Source organism: Epinephelus fuscoguttatus, linkage group LG3 (assembly GCF_011397635.1).
Source record: "Epinephelus fuscoguttatus linkage group LG3, E.fuscoguttatus.final_Chr_v1".
Classification (NCBI taxonomy): Eukaryota; Metazoa; Chordata; class Actinopteri; order Perciformes; family Serranidae; genus Epinephelus; species Epinephelus fuscoguttatus.
The window spans coordinates 2,353,120-2,377,358 of NC_064754.1; the positions used below are offsets into that span (position 1 = coordinate 2,353,120).

General features: G+C 43.2%; 4 protein-coding genes across 7 annotated transcripts in view; all 4 read left to right on the plus strand.

The window, feature by feature from the left end:
• LOC125886165 (E3 ubiquitin-protein ligase TRIM21-like) overlaps positions 1 to 4,973 on the plus strand; it is an 18,305-nt gene extending 13,332 nt beyond the window's left edge. Inside the window, exon 2 of the mRNA XM_049572170.1 lies at positions 2,829 to 4,973. Within this exon, the coding sequence (XP_049428127.1) occupies positions 2,831 to 4,474 (1,644 nt within the window). The 5' untranslated portion in view covers positions 2,829 to 2,830 and the 3' untranslated portion in view covers positions 4,475 to 4,973. The remainder of the gene's footprint in view (positions 1 to 2,828) is intronic.
• LOC125886176 (zinc-binding protein A33-like) overlaps positions 1 to 24,239 on the plus strand; it is a 73,637-nt gene that overhangs the window by 43,630 nt on the left and 5,768 nt on the right. The window lies entirely within an intron of this gene.
• The window catches only part of LOC125886168 (E3 ubiquitin-protein ligase TRIM21-like), a 46,866-nt gene that overhangs the window by 13,335 nt on the left and 9,292 nt on the right, over positions 1 to 24,239 (plus strand). Inside the window, exon 1 of one of the 3 annotated variants that reach the window (XM_049572175.1) lies at positions 15,799 to 15,940. The exons of the other annotated variants lie outside the window; for them this stretch is intronic. The gene's annotated coding sequence lies outside the window, so the exon portion shown is untranslated. Of the gene's footprint in view, positions 1 to 15,798; positions 15,941 to 24,239 lie in introns of those variants that run through there. 3 annotated transcript variants of the gene reach the window in all.
• On the plus strand, positions 1,200 to 22,344 carry LOC125886160 (E3 ubiquitin-protein ligase TRIM39-like). Of its 2 annotated transcripts, none has more exons than XM_049572163.1 (4): positions 1,200 to 1,345; positions 16,500 to 16,785; positions 18,765 to 18,923; positions 20,400 to 22,344. In XM_049572163.1, exons 2-4 carry the CDS (start codon positions 16,512 to 16,514, stop codon positions 21,821 to 21,823), a joined length of 1,857 nt encoding a protein of 618 aa, XP_049428120.1. In that variant the 5' UTR covers positions 1,200 to 1,345; positions 16,500 to 16,511; the 3' UTR covers positions 21,824 to 22,344. The 2 variants fall into 2 exon arrangements, with proteins under 2 accessions (XP_049428120.1, XP_049428121.1); XM_049572164.1 differs by having other exon boundaries at positions 1,204 to 1,345; positions 16,503 to 16,785.

The following is a 24,239-nucleotide window of genomic DNA, read 5'->3' on the forward strand; positions in this document are numbered from 1 at the left end:
CCTGTTATAAACTGTTATTTCAGTAAAATGTTTTTGCATTTTTGAGTCACTGAGAAATATTTTACTATACTTTACAACTTCATCAGTTTTTTCCCCTTACCATAACGCACACTGATTTGTTGTGAACTGAAAGCTGATTTCAGGAAGTGTTACGGCACAGTGTGGTGTTGGTGCTCACCTTTGCCAGGCCTGCCCTCTCTTTGGCTGCCTTCTGCTTTCTCCTCCCTGCAACACAAACACAACACAAACACCACACTCAGTCAGAGGCCACGTGATCAGGTTTACTACATTAAAATCCACCGCTGATGCACCGAGAAAACAACAAGCTGTGGTTTTTGTTGCGGTTTAACTATTCCTTCAAAAGCTGAAATGACTTTGGTCGAAGTTGTTTAATCACTGACAGCTGACAAGTCTCCATTATACTGTCACTTCCTGGTGTTATGGCACAGAGCGACCACTGGATGGACCACAACACAAAGGAACAACCAGCATGGAGTCACTGTACTGTTAACCAAACACTGACACACCTTGATGACGCCTTTTTAGAATCATCCAGGAAGTTGTTTGAGCTGCCAGTAGTATTGAGTATTCTTATGCCAGGTTCACACTACACAACAGTTTTGTCTGTTCCAACAGTCATTATGTCACATTAGGTGACTGTGGAGTCATAAAGTCGTGCCGTGACTTGGCTGACAGACATGACAGACTGCATGTTGGTCCACGACCAATCATACCTGGGCGTCTTTCATGCTGTGTGATGTCATCGGATTATTCTTGTCCTATCTTTATTATTATTAGTATTATATCGGTCACTGTGTCTGTTCATGTCTCAGCTGAAATGTTATTGTAGTAACGTAAAAAGCGTCACCAGATGGGTGGAGCTACATCTGAGGATATAAAGGAATCAAATAAAACAATAGTGGCAGTGCTGAGACACCGTACGACACCACATTGGGCTATAATCGGGCTGATATCATGTAGTCTGAACCCGACATTACTCTTCCACTTTTCACATTGTGCCTACACTGCTCAGTGCTTGCACTAAAAACATGTAACTAGATCACAGGTTAGCTTCTATTCATGCTACGTCAAGGGGAAAAAATGTGATTAAAATCAGGTCTAAATATGAGGAAGAACAAACCTCACCATCAGAGCTGCAGTCAGAGGTGGAGCGAAACTGGAAAGACAACATTTCTGCGTCACCTTCCTTAATCGTATCTAAAGGTTTACAAGTGTCGCAGTAGAGTTCAGACAGTTGAGACGGACCTGTGTCTCTTAGAAAAAACATTAAACTGACTTCATCAGGTCTTTGTCAACAACACGGCAGAGTGTCTGCTGAACACTGGTGAGTACAGCTGATCATATTTACTGTTTCTGGAGATATAATAGGTAACAAGGTAAAGTGAGATTTTCATGTCTGTGTTGTCTGAACCTATTCTATATATTTGTTGAGTTGTGTACTGACACTGTCCAGAATGTTTCCAGCAATACTGAGAAATCTGTAATTTTATTTGAGGTAGCAGTTCACTTTGTGTGATAGCCTGTCAACAACGTCGTACCCCCTTTACCCCCTCTAGTTGTTCTAACTTCCAACGATATGTCATTCTAAATCAAACTATTTCACAAAATTATACACAGTTACAGTAATACCACATCTTTGTTGTGTTAATCCTCTAGTAACACGCACAGTACATAGGTCCTTTGATGCAGGTGCAGGAACACGTGGTTAAAAGCAAGTATCTCCCTGGCCTAACACAAAGATGACTCTGACTCTCTGACTGTCTCCGGGTCCGCCCCAGGTCGCTTCCAGGACGAAATGATTTACGGCACTCAGACGGCACACGACATCTTACCTAGCTGCTTACATTTATAGTGACTCTTATAAATAGTCACTATTCCTCCTCCTCGACCCAACGTCCGCAGGGAGTTAAAAAAAGCAGCAATCATCGGGTAAAAGTTCTGTGAAAGCACTGGACTCACCAACAGTCAGCCACGTCTCAGTCACACAGAGAAAATCCAATCCTCGGGAAGTCAGGAAATCCTTCAGGATAAACGTTTTGTTTGCTAGCGATCTAGCATTTACCAGCCCAATCCTGGCAGGAGCCGGCAGGTCCACGGCGTTAGCTGTCCGGGGAGCCACATACAGAGGCTGCAGGTTGTGCAGATTCACCCCGCGCCAGCGGGGACGAGGAGAGCAGGGGCCGCGGGGCTGGAACACCTCATCCGGGCCGACGACAGGTACCAGCCAGGCGTTGACAGGGTCCAGCGAGTGCTGAGAAATAAAGAGGCGAGGCACCGCTCCATACTCAGTCCAAGAAGCTGTGGAAGTACTCGCCAAACAGGCCTTCAGCCTTACCAGCTGACCGCTGCGTTTACCCCGGTGGCGGTGGCGCTTACGCCGGAGAGGTGGAGCTGGGGCGCAGCAGAGGTGAGCTGGGATCCCCGATAGGAGCGGGGGCAAAGTTTTCCCGTCTTGCTGTTTCATTCATCCCCAAAACCAACACATGCGCGAGCCAGGTAAGCATCTTTACGACAATACGCGCTAGAGCTGATGGGAAATGTAGGCTTCATTCCGGCAAAACACTACCGCTTTTGTCCACAGGGTCGCCAAAATTAACTCAGAATGAAAGTTCCTTGTAGGGGCTTTAAGTAATTGCAGTTGTTCACAGCTCAGTGCAGGTCAAAACACAGCATGCATGATTAAAAATTACTTTGCCCAATATCAAAGGTTATACTAAAAGACCAGGACTAACATTCCTGTCAGTCGAACCAAATAATTAAAATTGTGTTTTGAGTAAAATGTTTTTTCTTTCCCACTACATGTGTAGATATGGCTGCTGCGAACTATCTGCCATCTGAAGATCAGTTTCTGTGCTCCATCTGTCTGGATGTGTTCACTGATCCTGTCAGCACACCATGTGGACACAACTTCTGCAAAAACTGCATCACTGCACACTGGAATATTAGTGACAGGTGCCAGTGTCCCTTATGTAAAGAGCTTTTTACCACAAGACCTGATTTGAGGGTCAACACTTTCATCTCTGAGATGGTCGCTCAGCTCAGACAGTCAGCTCAACAGAAAGCCAGCAGCAGCAGCTCACAGCAACAAGTGTCCACACCAGGAGAAGTTCCCTGTGACGTCTGCACTGGAACCAAACTGAAGGCCCTGAAGTCCTGCCTGGTGTGTCTGGTCTCCTACTGTGAGACTCACCTGGAGCCTCATCTGACAGCTTCACGTCTGAAAAGACATCAGCTGATCGACCCTGTGGAGAACCTGGAAGACAGGATGTGTACGAAGCACGATAAACCTCTGGAGCTGTTCTGTAAGACCGACCAGACATGTGTCTGCATGCTCTGCACTGTTTTAGACCACAAGACACATCGTGTTGTTCCTCTGAAAGAAGAATATGAAGGAAAGAAGGCTGAGCTGAGGAAGACAGAGGCTGAAATTCAGTTGATGATCCAGAAGAGACAACTGAAGATTCAGGAGATCAAACACTCAGTCGACCTCAGTAAGAAAGATGCAGACAGAGAGATAGCAGAAGGTGTTCAGGTCTTCACTGCTCTGAAGGAGTGTGTTGAGAGAGGCCTGAATGAGCTCATCAAAATGATAGAGGTGAAGCAGAGGTGGACACAGAGACTGGCTGAAGCTTTAATTAAAGATCTGGAACAGGAAATCTCTGAGCTGACAAAGAGAAGCACTGAGGTGAAGCAGCTCTCACACTCTGAAGACCACCTCCATCTTCTCCAGGGTGTCCAGTCCATGAAAGCGCCTCTACTCTCCAAGGACTGGACAGAGGTCAGCATCTGTCCACCATCACTTAAGGGAACTGTGGTGAGAGCTGTGTCTCAGCTGAAGGAGACACTTAATAAAGAGATCAAGAAGCTGCTTGCTGAGTCTGAGCTGAAGAGGGTCCAGCAGTATGCAGTGGATGTGACTCTTGATCCTGATACGGCATATCCTAAATTCATCCTGTCTGATGACAGGAAACAAGTGAAATATGGTAATGTGAGGAAAAATCTCCCAGACAACCCAGAGAGATTTTCTGATGATGTCTGTGTCTTGGCAAAACAGAGTTTCTCTTCAGGCAGATTTTACTTTGAGATTCAAGTTAAAAAAAAGAGTGAATGGGCTTTGGGAGTGGCCAGAGAGTCGATCAACAGGAAGGGAGACGTCACACTGAGCCCTCAGGATGGTTACTGGACTATTTGGTTGAGAAATGGAAATGAGTATGAAGCTCTTGATGCCCCTCCAGTCCGTCTCTCTCTGAAGTCTCAGCCTCAGAAGGTGGGGGTGTTTGTGGATTATGAGGAGGGTCTGGTCTCCTTTTATGACGTAGATGCTGCAGCTCTTATCTACTCCTTTACTGGCTGCTCCTTCACTGAGAAACTCTTCCCATTCTTCTGTCCCTGTCTTTATAATGGTGGTAAAAACTCTGCACCTCTGATCATCTCTCCTGTCAGAGTAAAATAACCACTTATTTCATGTACTGATTTATTTCTATTCAAAGAAACATGTATTGTGAATCCTGTATAGATCACATCTTATTTTCTGCAGAATCTGTTCACTGTGCTGATGTACACTTCATTGTTAAGATGTTTTATTGTTTGTATCCCATCACACAGGCAGCATGTTAATCTGACACTTTCATGTCTTCAACTCTGCATCATGACACAAACTTTATGTGGAGAATATCTATTTAAACCTGTGTTAAACCCACAGACATTTACTCTCACTGACAGAAGAAATCACTGTTTGTAAAGACGCCAAATATGTCAGGCTGCAGTTTGACTTTGAACAAATTTTTCTTTTTGATTTTTTACTTGATTAATTTGTCTGGGAAGTGGTTTGATAATTACTGGTGACTTTGGACAGGTTTAATGTGTTTTTGGATACTGGTGAGATGGTTTATGAGTCACAGAAATCTGTAAATATCTGATTGTTCAGTAAAATAAACTAGTTGTTGAACACACGGCCTGAGTAAGCAGTGACTTGAACATTAAACACTGAACAGAAAATCCTGGTTTATACATAAGTTGTATTTCCTGACAAACACACTGTGTTTCCTGTGGCTGCTTCACAATAAAAGCATCTAGTTAAACTTCAGGCAGATTACACAGTACAAACTGTTTAAAGTCATTTCCAATTTGAAAATAAATGTGTGGTTTTGCTATTTCCGTCTCCTGTTTTCTGCTCTGCCTCTTCATGTCTGTGACTACGCTGACAATAACAATAACTGCTGTTTTATATGTTGCTCAAAATTCTGCATGAAAATCAACATGTTTTTGTGTCAGTCCTTTCAAGACAGGTTTAAAGAGTTCATCAGTTGTTGTGTCAAATGGTGCTGCTGTTATTCAGTGCAACATTAACAGGTAAAAACCATAAGAACCTCAGTTGCACTACAGTAACAACAACAACAAGCTTCCACTTCCTGGTGTTATGGCACAGAGCGACCACTGGATGGACCACAACACAAAGGAACAACCAGCATGGAGTCACTGTACTGTTAACCAAACACTGACACACCTTGATGAGGCCTTTGGGCTGCTGGTAGTACAGAGTACTCTTACTCTCCCACTTCTTGATTCCTCTTATTCAGAAATAGGTTGTACTGTCTTCAGTTCATGTTGAACCATGTAGAACTTGTATGTGATAAAATCATATCTAAACATGAGGAAACTAAACCTCACCAACAGAGCTGCAGACAGCATGCCAATAACACACTCCCTCAAAACTTGTGACATCTGTGTCATTGTGTCATGATCAAACATTTTACAGTATCCTTTTATTGTGACCATCCCAAGGAGCACTTGTGTAGTTATGATGCTCTTTATTCAGCATCTTGATGTGCCACACCTGTTAGGTGGACGGACCATCTTGTAAAAGAAGAAGAGCTCATAAGCCAATAAACTAATCTGATCAAATTTGTGACCAAAATTTCAGAGCAATATATCTGTTTAGGGAATGCAAAGGTCTGAGATCTTTAACTCAAAATTGTGAAAAATGGGATCAAAATCAAGTGTTGCGTTTAGATTTTTGTTCAGTATATTTGGGTCCATTTTTTATGGAGGTAACCTGCATCTGTGTTCTACTTGTTAACACTCATCAGTTGCTTTTTCAAATAATATTAAATTATTACAATTTTAAATGAAACAATACCAAACGTTTTATCTGCTCCAACATGTAGGAGCAAATGTAACAGCACTGGAGGTATTTTATTTAAGTTAATTTAACATCTACAACTGTGTACAGACATGTCTACAGCTTCTCGTGTCAGAGGACACAGTTAAAATCTAATTTGTATTTATTATTGTGTTTCTATTCAAGGGAACAAATGTCTGACTGTTACATGTTGGTCATGTCTACAGGATACAGTACGTGTCATTGATTTACTGGACATTAAAAAGTTAACAGATGTTAACAATAGAAACCACACTGACAGGATTTTCTACTTTGTGTGAGATGCAGTTTGGTTATAACTGTTTCTTAATTTTTTAGTGAATAACAGTGAGATGACTGATGAGTCACAGAAATCTGTAAATATATGGTTATAAAATAAAAGCTGTAAAATAAACTAGCTGTTGAACACAAGGCCTGAGTGAACAGTGACTTTAACACTCAACAGAAAAGTCGAATTTGACGACAAATACATTTTGTTTCCTGGACGGACGAACATCGAGCCCTAGAAGGCTTTAAAGGAATACGTCACCTTCAGAGTGATCATTTGTTTATCAGTTACTCACCCCATGTTACCTTGAATTCTTGAAGAAAATTTCTTTTGTCTTGCATGCCTCCATGGGGAACAGAGAATCCATAAAACTGAGAAATGTCTCCATGAATAGAAGTCACAGCGGTCCGCCTTTAACAACAGCAAAACTATATCAAAACATGTGTTTACAAACGCTCACACAACTCATGCAGTTCAATCCAAGTTGTCATTCATCCAGTCGTATGCTCAGCACTTCACAAACACTGAAACTGAAACGTCCTAATTCGAAACATTAATGCATAAACAGCGTCACGCAATGAGGAGTAGTGCGCCTGGGCAGGTGCAAGCCGATGGAAATTCAACCACTTGGCCAGGCGCACTACTTGTTTGCCGGAGTGTTTTAATTCTACATGTCAGTGAAAATGTTTGTGTTGTCTGCAGGAGGTGAACAACACTAAAATTAATTTGAATCACACTTCTCTGACAAAGACTAAATTAAAATACATCATTTATAACTTTTTAGCTGTTGTATTGCATTAAATAGTCTGGTGTTCCTGTTTTCTGTCAGAATTTGTACAAAGATGGTCGTTTGTTTTGTTTTTTTCATGAAAGTGAATAAACATTTTTCCCAAAACTGTTGAACTGTTCCATTGATGCTGCGCTCACATGGTATCAGAGTAAACCTGTTTGAAACCTGTAAATAACATCTCCAAGTGAACGTTCGCACCAAATTTGAATAATAATGCCTCCTCCTGCAGCTATTGCCAGTTTCCATCCAATTTTCAACCACTTACTCGAGGCCGGGTCGCAGGGGCAGAGGGCTGAGCAAAGTACTCCAGACATCCCTCTCCCAAACAACGCTTTCCAGCTCCTCCTGGGAGATCCCAAGGTGTTCCCAGGCCACACGAGATATCCAGCATGGTCTCGGTCTACCCCGGGGACATGCCTGGAACACCTCTGACGGGAGGTGCGCAGGAGGATCCTGATCAGACGTCCAAGCCGCCTCCTTTCAACATGAAGGGGCAGCAGCTCTACTCAGAGCTCCCTCCCAATGTTCAAGCTCCTCCCCCTATCTCTAAGGCTGAGCCCAGACACCCCACAGAGGAAACTCATTTCAGCTGCTTGTATCCGTGATCTCATTCTTTTGGTCACTACCTAGAGCTCATGACCATAGGTGAGGGTTGGGATGTAAATCAAAAGCCTTGCCTTCTGGCTCAGCTTTCTCTTCACCACGACGGTCCGGCGCAGCGCCCAGATCACTGCAGACACCGCATCAAACTGCCGATCCGTCTCACGCTCCATTCTATCCTCACTTGTGAACAAGAACCAGACATGCTTTACTTCCTTTGCTTGGGGCTGTAACTCTCTCCCAACCTGGAGGGGGCAGTCCACCATTTTCTGGCATTTTCTGGAACCATGGCCTCAGACGAGGTGCTGACTCTCATCCTGACTGCTTCACCCATGGTGAGAGACACAAACCGCCGCAAACCGCCCCAGTGCATGCTGGAGGTCACAGTGTAAAGAAGCCAACAAAACCACATCATCTGCAAAAAGCAGATATGCATTTCTTGGGTCACCAAACCAGACCCCTTCCTCCCCCCAGCTGCGCCTCAAAATCCTGTTAATGAATATCACAAACACAATCAAAGACAAGGGATAACCCTGGTGGAGGCCAACACCTACCGGAATCGTGTTTGACTTTGTGCAAGCATGTGGACACAGCGCTCACTTTGGTCATACAGGGAACGGATGGAGCAGCAACCCCAGTACCATGTCTTCCTGCAGTACACCCCACAAAACTCCCTGTGGGACATGGTTGTAAGCTGTCTCCAAGTCCACAGCACACATGTAGACTGGATGGGCAAGCTCCCACAACCCCTCTGGCTTCTTTGAGGCCAACCAAAAGTCCTTCTTTGCAGCCGCTTCTACAATGAAGGATTTAACATGGACCACTCGGATTCCATGTCCCCAACCTCCCCTGGGAAGTGCAAAAAATTCTTCTGGGGGTGGGAGTTGAAGACCTCATAAATAGGGGACTCCGCCAGATGTTCCTAGTTCACCCCCATTCTGATCCAACTCACGACCAGGCGGTGATCAGTTGACAGCTCTGCTCCTCTCTTCACTCAGAGTGTCAGATCTGATGACAGGACCACAAAGTCAATCATCGATCAAGGGTGTTCTGGTACCAAGGACACTTATGAACCTCCCTGTGCTTGAACATGATGTTCGTTATGGCCGATTCATGAATAGCACAGAAGTCCAATAACATCACACTGCTTGGGTTCAAATCAGGCAGGCTGCTCCTCCCAATCACCCCCCTCCAGGTTCCTCCATTATTGCCCACGTGAATATTGAAGGTTGAAGTCCCCCAGGAAAACTATAGAGACCCTGGTCCGTACCCTTTCAAGGACACTGCCCAGAGACTCCAAGAAGGCTGTTCAGTGCATACGCACAAACAACAGCCAGAGACCTCCTCTGAGCTACTCGCAGTCCAATTGGGGCCACCTTCTCGTTCCTTGGGGAGAACTCCAACACAGCGGTATTCAGCTGGGGACTCGTGAGTATCCCCACACCCACCCAGTGTCTCTCACCTTGGGCAACTTCCGAAAAAGCAAGAGTCAAGCTCCTTGCTGGGAGTTTGATTCCACAACCGGCACTATGTGCAAAGGTGAGCCTAACTATATCAAGTTGGTGTAGCTCTCCCTCCCACAACAGCTCTGATTCCCCGCCAGAGAGGTGAAGTTCCCCGTCCCCAGAGCCAGTCTGCGACACCAGGAGTCAGCATGCCCGGGTCCACGCCCCTGCCTTTCTCTGGCACACAATGCACCTGGCCCCAATGCGAGTCCATGTGGGTGGTGGGCAGGGTAGCTCCGTGTCATTCATTTGGGATGAGCCGAACCAGGCCCCATGGCCCTAGACCTGGCCACCTGATGCTTGTTGGCGAGTCCCCCCTCCCCCAGTGTCCCCATGTCGGGCAAGGTACTCTTTTCCCTCAAGTGTCGTTTCATCAAGGTCTTCTTGAACTGCTCTTAGTCTGGCCCCTCCCGTAGGATCACTTTGCCTTGGGAGACCCTACCAGGAGCTATTAGCCCCGGACAACACAGCTCCAAGGTTCACTGATACAAGCAAACCCCTCCACCACATTAAGGTGGTGGAAGCATAATAAAATAAACTCAAAAGACAACTTTATAATTTGTTCACATTTTTTATTTTCTTCCTAAAGAGGGCCGTCCTCTTTATTATGAACAAAACATTTCATCACTTTTTAAAAAGTGTTTCCAAGTGGAGAGCGAACAGAAAGACGACTGATAACAAAAACAATAAATAGTTTGTGAAGCCTTCGAGCAGACAGAAGATTCCTGTTTGTGTCACTTTCTACGACTGATATCATGATAACCATGAAGATGGTTGGTACAAACATGTCAGACAGTGTAAACCTGGTACATGATGCTGTCAGGATGTGAGCTACACCACCCTGAAGGAAGGATTCATGTTAAAACCCAGTCCAGCTCATGAGTACAAACCTACTGATGGTGGAGTGGGGACGGGCTCTTGTATTTATCTGGACGTTGTGATCCAGATCCTCTTTACACCCCAAAATGGGTCATTTAAGTCAAAACAAACAAACACTACTGTCATGGATAAACCAGGAATAAAAAAACTAATTCCCTTTGGACGCCTTGATGGGAAGTGATGGACGTCGGCCGGAGTGATGGAGGCCGAGGCGTTGGCAGGTCGTCATGGGAGGAAGGGTCCACATGAGGACGAGGAGGAGGAGGGTGAGGAAGAGGAGGGGGGTGGGGGGTGGGGTGTTTCCTCTGCATCCTCTCATTCTATATCGTCTTCACTCAGACTCTGTGCACTCACAATACGCTGCAGGACAGAAAGACAACACAAACAGAGACAGAGAACACATGAAAGAGTTAACAGGGTGAGGTAGCCAATCAGGATGAAGATGGACTGTCAAATTCAAGGTATTTGTACTTTCCTTTTTATGCAACCTTATATACCTTATACTACATCTCAGGGGTAAATATTATACTTTGTACACTGGCTCTAGATAGGCAGCCCTATTAGCGTCCATGTCAGACTCCTGCCTGCTTCACCAAACTGGGCCGTGCCGACTGACATCTACTGTGTGTAATACACCGACTATAGATAAGTGTCCCATACAACCCTCTTCAAAAAAACCCAAGCTTTCCCTTTAAGTGAGCTTTTCAATGCAGGACTTTTACTTGAAGTGTTTTCACTGTGTGGTTTTAGTATTTTTACTGCAGTAAACTATATTTACTATATACTTTACTTTTTCCACCACTAAAATGTGAAGTGAGCTCTGATCAGCTGCTGGTTTCTGGTCCATTAACACATTATATGATGAGAATTGTTCTTTAAAGAACTCCCCATCTTCAACATCAGACTCATTACAAGGAGATTTCATTTCAAAAAGTCCCTTTAGTTGTTTTTGATAAGTTGTTTTATTTGTGAAAATGTTGTTTTCATGTCGAGTCCTTAACTTATTGTCTGATCTTTATATTTGTCTTTATTGATACTGTGTGATTTTAAACTCTTTGTTCTGGTGGTTCTTGTTTCTGTGTGAGAGAACATGAAGACTAGTGCAGAACCATGTAAAGACTGAGAATGAAGTGTGTGGCCCACCTGGCTGATGCTGGGCAGTTTGGTGAGCAGCATCTGGAAGACGGGTGGAGGCAGAGTCTGCTGCAGCACCTGCAACAGCTGCTGAGGCTGACCGCACACCGCGATGGCGTTGGTCAGGTGGTCCACACCTTTCTCATAGTCTCCTGTGGAGCGAAGCACAAGCACGAGACGTTAAGATGCACTGAGAGACTCCACACAGACCAGAGGAAGGACTCTGACACAAGAACCAATAAAATCCCATGAATCTGACTGTGAAGGAGGTGTTACCCTGAGCCAGCAGCTCCTCCCCCAGCTGGATCTCCTCCAGGAAGAACTTCTGCACCACCTCAGCGTCCTTCAGGTCTGGGAGCTGCAGGACAAACGACAGGCAGACACAGGAAGTCAAACTCTTCTCTCTGGTTTTTACGGTTTCTTTTTGGGTCTGTCATGAAATCAAGACTCAGTCAGACCTCACAGAAAGTCATCATCCCATCAACAGTAAAAAGTACTTTCTTTCATCCATTTTCAGCCACTTATCCAAGGCCGGGTCACGGGGGCAGCAGGCTAAGCAAGATACTCCAGACGTCCTTCTCCCCACTGCAACAGTTTCCAGCTCCTCCTGGGTGATCCCCAGTGTTCCCAGGCCAGATGAGATATGTAATCCCTCCAGTGTGTTCTGGGTTTGCTGCGGGGCCTCTTACCAGTGGGACGTGTCCACAACGCCTCTCCTCACCCCATCTCTAATGCAGGATTTATACTTCTGCGTCGACGTAGAGCCTATGTCGTAGGCTAACGTGCACCATCCCTGACATGTAACTATACATAGCAGTGACGCAGACCTCCTGTCTGTCTCTGTAAGCTGAAACCATTTCCCTCAGTGGAAACAAAGCTTTGATTTACTTTAATTTCACAGATAAGAAACAATAAATTGTGAAGACAATAAAGCCTCCACTAAAATAGCATTTTAAGTCTTGTGTGTGATTTATCCTGGCTTCATATGAGCAGAAGGAAAGATCACTAGCTGCTAGGCTAATTTATACAATGTAAAATGCCATAGGCTTGTGCTAATAACATTAGCATGTTATATTTGTGGGTAAAATGCGTCCAGATAAAGACAATTGTTTGTCTGTGAATGCTGCGAGTTATAGTGAAGCTGATTTGTGTTTGAAACTGTCTCTATTAAGCCATGTTTAATGTGTGTTTAATGTGTGTTTTGAATCAACTTAAGTTTACAACACTTCATAGAAACTCTGCCGCCGACTAGTGTTTTGGAAGTGTAACTGCAGAGTGACACAGACACACCACGTGCGTAGGCTATGGCGTAGGGTCTGCCACACAAGTATAAATCCCCCTTAAGGCTGAGCCCAGCCCAACTCATTTCAGCCACTTGTATCTGCGATCTCATTCGTTGGGTCACGACCCGAAGCTCATGAGGTAGATGGGCCATTGATCAAAAGCTTTGCCTTCTGGCTCAGCTCTCTCTTCACCACGTCAGTCCACTGATCCATCTCACCCTCCATTCTACCCTCACTCATGAACAAGACCCAGAGATATTTGAACTCCTTTGCCTGGGGCAGTAACTCTCTCCCAACCTGTTATAAACTGTTATTTCAGTAAAATGTTTTTGCATTTTTGAGTCACTGAGAAATATTTTACTATACTTTACAACTTCAGCATTTTTTTTCCCCTTACCATAACACACACTGATTTGTTGTGAACTGACAGCTGATTTCAGGGAAGTGTTACGGCACAGTGTTGTGTTGGTGCTCACCTTTGCCAGGCCTGCCCTCTCTTTGGCTGCCTTCTGCTTTCTCCTCCCTGCAACACAAACACAACACAAACACCACACTCAGTCAGAGGCCACGTGATCAGGTTTACTACATTAAAATCCACCGCTGATGCACCGAGAAAACAACAAGCTGTGGGTTTTGTTGTGGTTTAACTATTCCTTCAAAAGCTGAAATGACTTTGGTCGAAGTTGTTTAATCATTGACAGCTGACAAGTCTCCATTATACTGTCACTTCCTGGTGTTATGGCACAGAGCGACCACTGGATGGATCACAGCACAAAGGAACAACCAGCATGGAGTCACTGTACTGTTAACCAAACACTGACACACCTTGATGATGCCTTTGTAGAATCATCCAGGAAGTTGTTTGAGCTGCTAGTAGTATTGAGTATTCTTATGCTGGGTTCACACTACACAACAGTTCTGTCTGTTCCAACAGTCATTATGTCACATTAGGTGACTGTGGAGTCATAAAGTCGTGCCGTGACTTGGCTGACAGACATGACAGACTACATGTTGGTCCACGACCAATCATACCTGGGCGTCTTTCATGCTGTGTGATGTCATCGGATTATTCTTGTCCTATCTTTATTATTATTAGTATTATATCGGTCACTGTGTCTGTTCATGTCTCAGCTGAAATGTTATTGTAGTAACGTAAAAAGCGTCACCAGATGGGCGGAGCTACATCTGAGGATATAAAGGAATCAAATAAAACAACAGTGGCAGTGTTGAGACACCGTACGACACCACATTGGGCTATAATCGGGCTGATATCATGTCGTCTGAACCCGACATTACTCTTCCACTTTTCACATTGTGCCTACACTGCTCAGTGCTTCCACTAAAAACATGTAACTAGATCACAGGTTAGCTTCTATTCATGCTACGTCAAGGAAAAATAATGTGTTTAAAATCAGGTCTAAATATGAGGAAGAACAAACCTCACCATCAGAGCTGCAGTCAGAGGTGGAGCGAAACTGGAAAGACAACATTTCTGCGTCACCTTCCTTAAACTTCCTTAAAGGTTTACAAGTGTCGCAGTAGAGTTCAGACAGTTGAGACGGACCTGTGTCTCTTAGAAAAAACATTAAACTGACTTCATCAGGTCTTTGTCAACAACACGGCAGAGTGTCTGCTGAATAGGGATGGGAATTGATAGGATTTTATTGATATCAATGCCATTATCGATTCTGCTTATCGATCCGATTCTTTATCGATTCCCTTATCGATTCTTCCTGTGAATTAATGATATCACCTCCTGTTGTTTGTAACCCAAGACATCTGCTTTCACGACGTTTTATTATGAACCTTAAAGCCATGGTCTAGTTTAGAAAGACGATGAGAAGGATTTGAAAAAAAGTTAGTGCAGCTAACTCAGGTGAGGCAGCTAATGTAGCTAGCCCAGCATATTATGACAACAAACGGCGTGCAAATCAACTCAACTGCCCTCATCTTACCATCCTTGGTGTTCCCATGAAATCTGACAACAGGAACGGGGATGCGCTGAAGCTCCACAGAGCGCTAGTAGCTCCAGGGAGGCTAACAACAACAGCATGAAGTGAAGCCCCGGCTTTGACTGCTTCTGTCTCTCCGCCATTACCTCTTCTTTGTTGTTGAATGTGCTGCTGACTGACGAGCATAGATTCGGCGTAATGAAAAGAATCGATAAGGGAATCGTTAAGTATAAAGGCTAATGATGGCGAAGAATTGAACCAGTTGGAACCGGTTCTTAACAGGAACCGGTTCTCGATTCCCATCCCTAGACTGCATGTTGGTCCACGACCAATCATACCTGGGCGTCTTTCATGCTGTGTGATGTCATCGGATTATTCTTGTCCTATCTTTATTATTATTAGTATTATGTCAGTCACTGTGTCTGTTCATGTCTCAGCTGAAATCTTATTGTAGTAACGTAAAAAGCGTCACCAGATGGGCGGAGCTACATCTGAAGTAGCGCACTAAATCTTCCACAGGAAGTTCCTGCAAATGTTTCACAATAAAAGCCTTTTTTAGAAAATGAAGGGATTCTCTCAGCTGAGACTATGAGCGTCGTATGCAAAAATCCGTTGCTTTATCTTGTGTAGTGTGTCATAGTAGACGACATCCCCACAGAAAGTCTAGCATGTTTGATTTTCTTCTCCCGTCACAGCCGTCACTTTGACCAATAGGAACACAGAGCGATCTGCTGCCATGGAAACTGTACGACAACAACAGCCCAGGCTTTTAGATATTTCCTGTAGGGACGTTAGCACACAGAGTGAAAAGGAAACAGCAGAGGCACTTTATCAACCTGCTGAGTACTGCCATTAGCATCAAGCTAGCAAAGAATGTTCTTTCTTCATAATGGAGGATATAAAGGAATCAAATAAAACAATAGTGGCAGTGCTGAGACACCGTACGACACCACATTGGGCTATAATCGGGCTGATATCATGTAGTCTGAACCCGGCGTTACTCTTCCACTTTTCACATTGTGCCTACACTGCTCAGTGCTTCCACTAAAAACATGTAACTAGATCACAGGTTAGCTTCTACTCATGCTAAGTCAAGGAAAAAAAATGTGATTAAAATCAGGTCTAAATATGAGGAAGAACAAACCTCACCATCAGAGCTGCAGTCAGAGGTGGAGCGAGACTGGAAAGACAACATTTCTGCGTCACCTTCCTTAATCGTATCTAAAGGTTTACAAGTGTCGCAGTAGAGTTCAGACAGTTGAGACGGACCTGTGTCTCTTAGAAAAAACATTAAACTGACTTCATCAGGTCTTTGTCAACAACACGGCAGAGTGTCTGCTGAACACTGGTGAGTACCGCTGATCATATTTACTGTTTTCGGAGATATAATAGGTAACAAGGTAACGTGAGATTTTCATGTCTGTGTTGTCTGAACCTATTCTATATATTTGTTGAGTTGTGTACTGACACTGTCCAGAATGTTTCCAACTATACTGAGAAATCTGTAATTTTATTTGAGGTAGCAGTTCACTTTGCTTGATAGCCTGTCAACAACGTCGTACCCCCTTTACCCCCTCTAGTTGTTCTAACTTCCAACGATACGTCATTCTAAATCAAACTATTTCACAAAATTATACACAGTCACAGTAATACCACATCTTTGTTGTGTTAATCCTCTAGTAACACGCACAGTACACAGGTCCTTTGATGCAGCAGGTTGTCTACATGAACACGTGGTTAAAAGCAAGTATCTCCCTGGCCTAACACAAAGATGACTCTGACTCTCTGACTGTCCAGACTCTGCACACAAATCCCACCAACACAGCTCCTGTGTCAGCCAATCAGAACCTCTGTTGCTGCTCCGATACATCTGTGTTACACTTTTCCTTCCTACTGTCTGATTTTAGCAGGAGGCCACGATGACGACAGAGGACCTTTTGAACGCTCTGGAGGATCTGAAAGACGACGACTTTAAGAACTTCAAATGGCACCTGGAGCAGCCTGACATCCTGGAAGGCTACCAAGCCATCAAAGTGTCCAAACTGGAGGAAGCAGACAGGCGGGACACAGTGAATGTGATGGTGAACACCTATACACTGGATGGAGCTCTGAATGTGACCAAGAAGGTCTTAGAGAAGATCAACAGGAATGATCTGGTGCAGAGTCTGTCAGACACCAGCTCAGGACCACAAGGTCAGTCACACTCTATCTGTATTTTCAACCTGTATTTTTCACGCCTGATTCATTTCAGAAGTGACGGTGCAAAAAGTATGTGTGTGTGTGTGTGTGTGTGTGTGTGTGTGTGTGTGTGTGTGCAGGGCCCTGCCGCCCATAGGGCAGGTTAGGCAAATGCTATAGGCACCAGCATGCCAGGGGGCGCCAGAGAGTGAGGTGTTTTTTTTCTTTCCTTCTTTTTCTTCCCCATTCTATTCGAAAAATTAGACAATACACTACAAAACAACAACAGTACATATAGCCATATGTCTTTAAATAATAATGAAATAATATTTCTAATTTAAATTTCTTCTGCTGCCTGCCTGGCATCCTTCTGCCTCTCTCTGGCAGGCAGCATCAATTTCGCCACGGTCCCTAACCCCTCCCCCGCTACCTGCTGTCTTCTGTAATATGATGCTGCTGAGTGACAAACTGACAGTCAGGTGCCTCCTGCCATGCTAATGCCATCATGAAGAGGCAAAAGCCCTCTGGGGCGCATTTAAAAAAAAAAAAAAGAAAATAAGAGGAGAAGAAACGTGAACGAGACCGAGGTAATGATGTGATGTGATGAAACACTTCATTTAAAATGGTAGAAACACAACCAGTGTCAGAAATTAGCAAGGGCCACGGGCCATTTGGCCCGCAATTTATCCAAGAATGCCCCCAAAAGCCATGTTCCGGGGGCCAAAATTGCCCCCAGGTTTTTGAAACAACTATATGTATTTATATTTTTAACAGTATTGCAATCTGCCATTAAAGTATAATTTTATTTTCATTAAATTAATTTACCGTCACGTCTACAACTCATTTTCCAGACATAATCAACGAGATTGCACTGATTACGTGAGAGTAATCTGACAGAGAAGGGGAGGGGGCTTTGCTGTACCATAAGTATAAATTAACCATTTCTTGGGTGATCTGTGTCTACACAATGACAAATTAATGAAAAATTAAGGTAGAATGAATGTTAAATTTTAAATTAACTTACTTCCAGGATTGCATCTAAGGAATTTATAGTAATTTGGCCTTTTTAACAGTAAAAGTAACTGTAATGTGGTGAAACATTAGTACTGCTATCAGTAGATTAATGGTTAAATCATCACATTTAAACTGGTTGAATTATAGGAAATCCGAGTGATATTTTGCAACCATAACTTTATGTAACCCATTATTTATTTCATTTATAGTGGTTTCTACTGAAGAGTGAAGACACTATCTTAGTTGGTTTTGCTTTTCATGTGCTTATTGTTAGAACATAATTACAATTTTTTGATGGCCCCCAAACATTTTGAAAATACCCCCATTTTTTAGACCGTGGGGGCCAAAATTGCCCCCAGAATATTTTGTTAATTTCATACCCTGAACACAACCTAAGTTACAGTTGCGTAAGCACTTGCAAGCTAACGTCAGCTCATTAGCCGCTAATGATTAGCGGCTAGGCTACTGCTATGTAACGTCAATGTTACTGCGACTTCATTAGCCACTTGTTTTAGGAACACTTTCAGCATTCAGCTAGAGTTAATGTCAGTTAATGTTGCTCCCATCTTAGACAAAGTTGGAAAGAAAGACTCAAAGTGTTTGATGGAATGAATAAGCAACATGATTTAATATATTGGCCTAACTTTTCTTTTAATGTTTAATGTTAGTGTGCTGCTGCACAAACCACTCACTGTTTACCAACCAGGCATATATTCACTGTATATTTATGTTTTCCAATTTTCAGATTTGTGCAATTTGTGATGTTACAGTTGCATTTTTTATATTTTGGCTGTTTGCTGTGTTTAAAATGCCAGTAGATCAAGGCAGGCTGTAATGTTAGGTGCTATTATGGTTATGCCATGATGGTTTCACAATCAACAGCTATTTGATTAATATATTGTAAAAGCCCAGTTTGTTAAATATACGTATCTCCTCTTTATCCCCCACCTCTGCAAATCCTGGGCCTCATGTAACTGCAGCCACCTCATCCACCTCAGCACCAAGTGATGCAGCCTCTGCCTCAAGTGCATCTCCCAGTCCCTCCCACATACAAACTGCCAGTGGAGAATTAAGTGGAGAAATAAGATCACATTCTCCGATCCCCTCTACCTCAGCGCAGCCTGCCAGTCGAGAAACAGGTAAGATTACACATTCTCCTATCCCCTCTACTTCAGTGCAGTGCAGCCTGCCAGTGCCACTCTCTCTCACCCTCTATTGGACTTAGAACTGAGAATCAATGATGCGTGTTGCACTGTCTGCAACTGAAGGTTGTATAAAAAAGTTTCTTGTGTGCAGCACCTTTTATTTTGTGTCTTTATTGCAATGTAACATTTGTTTAATAATTAATAAAAGAGACAATTTTTCAAGAAGGGGGCGCAACCAAATATCTTGACTACGGTGCCAAATTGGTCAGGCACGGCCCTGTGTGTGTGTCTATGTGTGTGTCTACATGTGTCTGTGTCTACATGTGTCTGCACACACACAGGATAGAGAAAGACCAGTGGGCCAGTGCCAGGAAGGGTCTTACAGGCTGATTTTGTGGCACATTGCATGACACTATTGACAGGTGTCGCTCAGAGAAATGAAAGAGCAAATGTTTCAGTCATCTCCATGGTAACCAGACACGCCCTGTGTTTTTTTAGTCCAAGTCTATATCTGTGGTATTAAGTGAAGTGTAATCTGCACAGACAGCAGAAATCCCACAAATATCCCGCAGTATGTGTTTTTAACTTACTGACCAAATATTCATTGATCAATCTGCTCCCAGTCTGTCTCTAAGCTGCAGATTCCCCTCCCTCACCATGGTGGACTGGTTAATAAAATCAATGAATCAATGAAACAGTCAATTTCTTTCCATGGTGATATTAAAGCTATCTTGGTTCAGTAAATGTCTGCTATCAGTCAGGCTGGTGAAGGCAGTTTGAACGGCCGCTGTCCTCTCAGCTCTGCAGGAGCAGCTGCTGACAGATGGCTGCTTCTGTGGACAGAGACGCTGAATGCAGGTCAGAGTCGTCAGGGATTTAAAACTACTACCTCCATGGCGACAACAGTAACACTACCGATCACAAGAGGGTTGTAGCCTATTTTTTGCAATGCTGAAATGGAGCTAAGGTTATCGATTAATAGACTGCCAGAACCCTTCAGAAAAAGAGAGAACAGCTGTTTCTACTGCTGCCCTCTTCCTGCTGATTTTGATCAGATCATTTTTCATACATTGAAAATATAGCCTCCTCAAATCTCTGCTAGTGCTGAGTTCTTATGATAGTGCTCTGATTAATAAATGCAAATGTGGCTCTTTGTTGAGGTTAGGCAGTTTCTGCCCTTTTGATTCTTTTGCATGGTTAAATCAATGCATTTTCTTTTAATGGGAAAAAAAAGCCCCCTCAGTCCTGTCCACTTTAACTTGAATAGAGACACAGAGGGGAGACAGGTTAGGTCTGATCTGTTCTGTTCATTAACAGCAGTGAGCTAATATTAAAAAAAAAAAACAACTAATAAAAACTAACGTAAGCTTCCACTGATACCTTACCACTTCCTGCATGTGCATCAAATAATGTGGAGGTCTGCAGTGAAAATATTTTGTCTGTGCTTTTATTTTCACACAATGTGTGTAGATATGGCTGCTGCAAACACTCTGCCATCTGAGGATCAGTTCAGAGAGAGAACAGAGCAACAAGTGTCCAAACCAGGAGAAGTTCCCTGTGACGTCTGCACTGGAACCAAACTGAAGGCCCTGAAGTCCTGCCTGGTGTGTCTGGCCTCCTACTGTGAAACTCATCTGGAGCCTCATCTGACAATGTCAGGCCTGAAAAGACATCAGCTGATCGACCCTGTGGAGAACCTGGAAGACAGGATGTGTACGAAGCACGATAAACATCTGGAGCTGTTCTGTAAGACCGACCAGACATGTGTCTGCATGCTCTGCACTGTTTTAGACCACAAGACACATGATGTTGTTCCTCTGAAAGAAGAATATGAAGAAAAGATGGCTGAGCTGAAGAAGACAGAGGCTGAAATTCAGCAGATGATCCAGAAGAGACAACAGAAGATTCAGAAGATTAAACGGTCAGTTAACCTCAGCAAGAAAAATGCAGACAGAGAGATAGCAGAAGGTGTTCAGGTCTTTACTGCTCTGATGGAGTCTGTTGAGAGAGGCCTGAATGAGCTCATCAAAACGATAGAAGAGAAGCAGAGAACGACACAGAAACAGGCCGAAGGCTTCATCAGAGAGCTGGAACAGGAAATCTCTGAGCTGAAGAAGAGAAACACTGAGGTGAAGCAGCTCTCACGCTCCGAAGACCACCTCCATCTTCTCCAGAGTGTTCAGTCCCTGAAAGCTCCTCGGCTCTCCAAGGACTGGACAGAGGTCAGCGTCCGTCCACCATCATATGAGGGGACTGTGGTGAGAGCTGTGTCTCAGCTGGAGAAAACACTCATTCAACAGATGAAGAGACTGGTCGCTGTGTCTGAGCTGAAGAGGGTCCAGCAGTATGCAGTGGATGTGACTCTTGATCCTGATACAGCACATCCTAAACTCATTCTGTCTGATGATGGGAAACAAGTGAAAGATGGTAATGTGAAGAAGAATCTCCCAGACAACCCAAAGAGATTTTCTTGCTGTTTTTTTGTTTTAGGAAAACAGAGTTTCTCTTCAGGCAGATTTTACTTTGAGGTTCAAGTTAAAGGAAAGACTGACTGGAATTTAGGAGTGGCCAGAGAGTCGGTCAACAGGAAGGGAAACATACTGAGCCCTCAGAATGGTTACTGGACGATATGGTTGAGAAATGGAAATGAGTATGACGCTCTTGCTGCCTCTCCAGTCCGTCTCTCTCTGAGGTCTCGTCCTCAGAAGGTGGGGGTGTTTGTGGATTATGAGGAGGGTCTGGTCTCCTTTTATGACGTAGATGCTGCAGCTCTTATCTACTCCTTTACTGGCTGCTCCTTCACTGAGAAACTCTGCCCATACTTCTGTCCTGCTGAATATGAGGGTGGTAAAAACTCTGCACCTCTGATCATCTCTCCTGTCAGAGTTAAATAATCACTTATTTCATGTGCTGATTTATTTCTATTCAAAGAAACATGTATTGTGAATCCTGTATAGATCACATCTTATTTTCTGCAGAATCTGTTCACTGTGCTGATGTACACTTCATTGTTAAGATGTTTTATTGTTTGTATCCCATCACACAGGCAGCATGTTAATCTGACACTTTCATCTCTTCAACTCTGCATCATGACACAAACTTTATGTGGAGAATATCTATTTAAACCTCTGTTAAACCCACAGACATTTACTCTCACTGACAGAAGAAATCACTGTTTGTAAAGACGCCAAATATGTCAGGCTGCAGTTTGACTTTGAACAAGTTTGGGAAAAACTACTGCAAATGTTTCTTTTTGATTTTTTACTTGATTAATTTGTCTGGGAAGTGGTTTGATAATTACTGGTGACTTTGGACAGGTTTAATGTGTTGTTGGATACTGGTGAGATGGTTTATAAGTCACAGAAATCTGTAAATATGTGATTGTTGAATGAAATAAAGTTGTTGTTGAACACAAGGCCTGAGTAAGCAGTGACTTGAACATTAAACACTGAACAGAAAAGCCTGGTTTATACATAAGTTGTATTTCCTGACAAACACACTGTGTTTCCTGTGGCTGCTTCACAATAAAAGCATCTAGTTAAACTTCAGGCAGTAAACTTCAACCTCAGGGCTGAGTTGACAGTTGCTCGTTGCACTACAGTAACAACAGCAACAAGCTTCCACTTCCTGGTGTTATGGCACAGAGCGACCACTGGATGGACCACAACACAAAGGAACAACCAGCATGGAGTCACTGTACTGTTAACCAAACACTGACACACCTTGATGACGCCTTTGGGCTGCTGGTAGTACAGAGTACTCTTACTCTCCCACTTCTCACAGGGTGCCCACACAGCTCAGAGCTTCCTCTCAAATAACTGACCTCAACAATAAGTGGTACCACCTTCAGCTTATGTTAAGCCAGAGAAAACCTGTACGTCACTACAATCACGTCCAAACACGAGGAAGAACAAACCTCTCCATCAGAGCTGCAGTGAGAGACGGAGCGACACCGGACAGACAACATTTCAACAACACAGCGGAGTCACTGCTGAACACTGGTGAGTACAGCTGATCATGTTTCATGTGATTAAGATCAAAGTGAAATTTGATTTCTGTCCACTTGTGTGTTCACAGTACAAACTATAATGTGGCTGCAGCTGCTGATCACAAGAATAAAAGTGTAAAGGATAAAACAGGTTTTGGATGTATGGGACATGTTGGACATCGTCTCCACTGACTCTCCATTTCTGCTCTCCTAATCCTAACAAGGTCCAAATGGTCACGTCACCAGCAGTCCAAGAAGAATTAAGCTACATGTAAGAAAAGAGATTGCCATATCAAAATCAAGACTGAGAGTATTTCAACAACAGATGCCTCCTTAGTCTATTTTTAAAAACAAGTATAGATGGGGACATTTGCAAGTCTTTATCAAGATTGTCCCATACCTGTGGACCTTTACAAACAATACTGAGGCTGGTACATTTAAGTTTCCGTTTTTTTCCCCTAATAAAATGCTTCTTCCTAGTCTGATATAAATGCGGAGGAAAGGAAATTGGAATCAGGTCACAAAGTCTTTCGTTGAGCTTATTAATAACACAAAACATAGTACAAGCATTATGAAAAGTATTAAGTTCTGTAATTTTCAGAAGGCCATAACGATGAAGGAGCGGGTCAGAAGGAGCATCAAATTTAGACCAAGACATGGCACAAATGATTTTCTTCTGCAGAATTATTAATTTTCCTAGGTGGCTGGGAAATGTATTGCTCAAAATAGTATTGCAGTAATTAAGATGAGGCTCAAATAATGACCGATATAATGTTACAAGCGCTTCACCAGGTAAGAAATGCCTTAACTTAAAAAATAACCCAACATATTTTGATAGTTTCTTAGTTAATACATCAATATGGCCCCTGAAATGTACAAACTCGTCCTTATGAACTCCCAGGAATCTAGTGGACATCACTCTCTCAATAGGACTGTTATTTATTTTAATATCAATAAGTTCAAGGCTGCTCCGGTTTCTGTTTGATCGGAAAATTAAAAAGTTTGTTTTGTTTATATTTAGAGATAATTTATTGCATTTTAACCATGTATCAACCTTGATCAGTTCATCATTGAGATTCATTTGCAGATCATTTATGTTCTTGTGTGATAAAAATAAATTAGTATCATCTGCGAACAGAACTTTGTGTAGAACTACATTCAGATTTGTGATTTGACATAGAGACATATTGTTTTCTCCCAAACATGTAGCTACGAAACCAGCTGAGTACATTACCTCTGACACCATAATACTGAAGCTTATTTAAAAGAATATCAAAATCAATCGTGTCAAAAGCTTTTGACAAATCAAGGAAAACTCCAAT

What these genes read in the sequence shown, in the direction of transcription:
- LOC125886160 (XM_049572163.1), top strand. Translation starts at nt 16,512, where the DNA reads ATGACGACAGAGGACCTTTTGAACGCTCTGGAGGATCTGAAAGACGAC. An exon ending in CACCAGCTCAGGACCACAAG is followed by an intron (nt 16,786 to 18,764) that starts GTCAGTCACACT and finishes ATGTAACTGCAG; the next exon opens with CCACCTCATCCACCTCAGCA. An exon ending in GCCTGCCAGTCGAGAAACAG is followed by an intron (nt 18,924 to 20,399) that starts GTAAGATTACAC and finishes CAATGTGTGTAG; the next exon opens with ATATGGCTGCTGCAAACACT.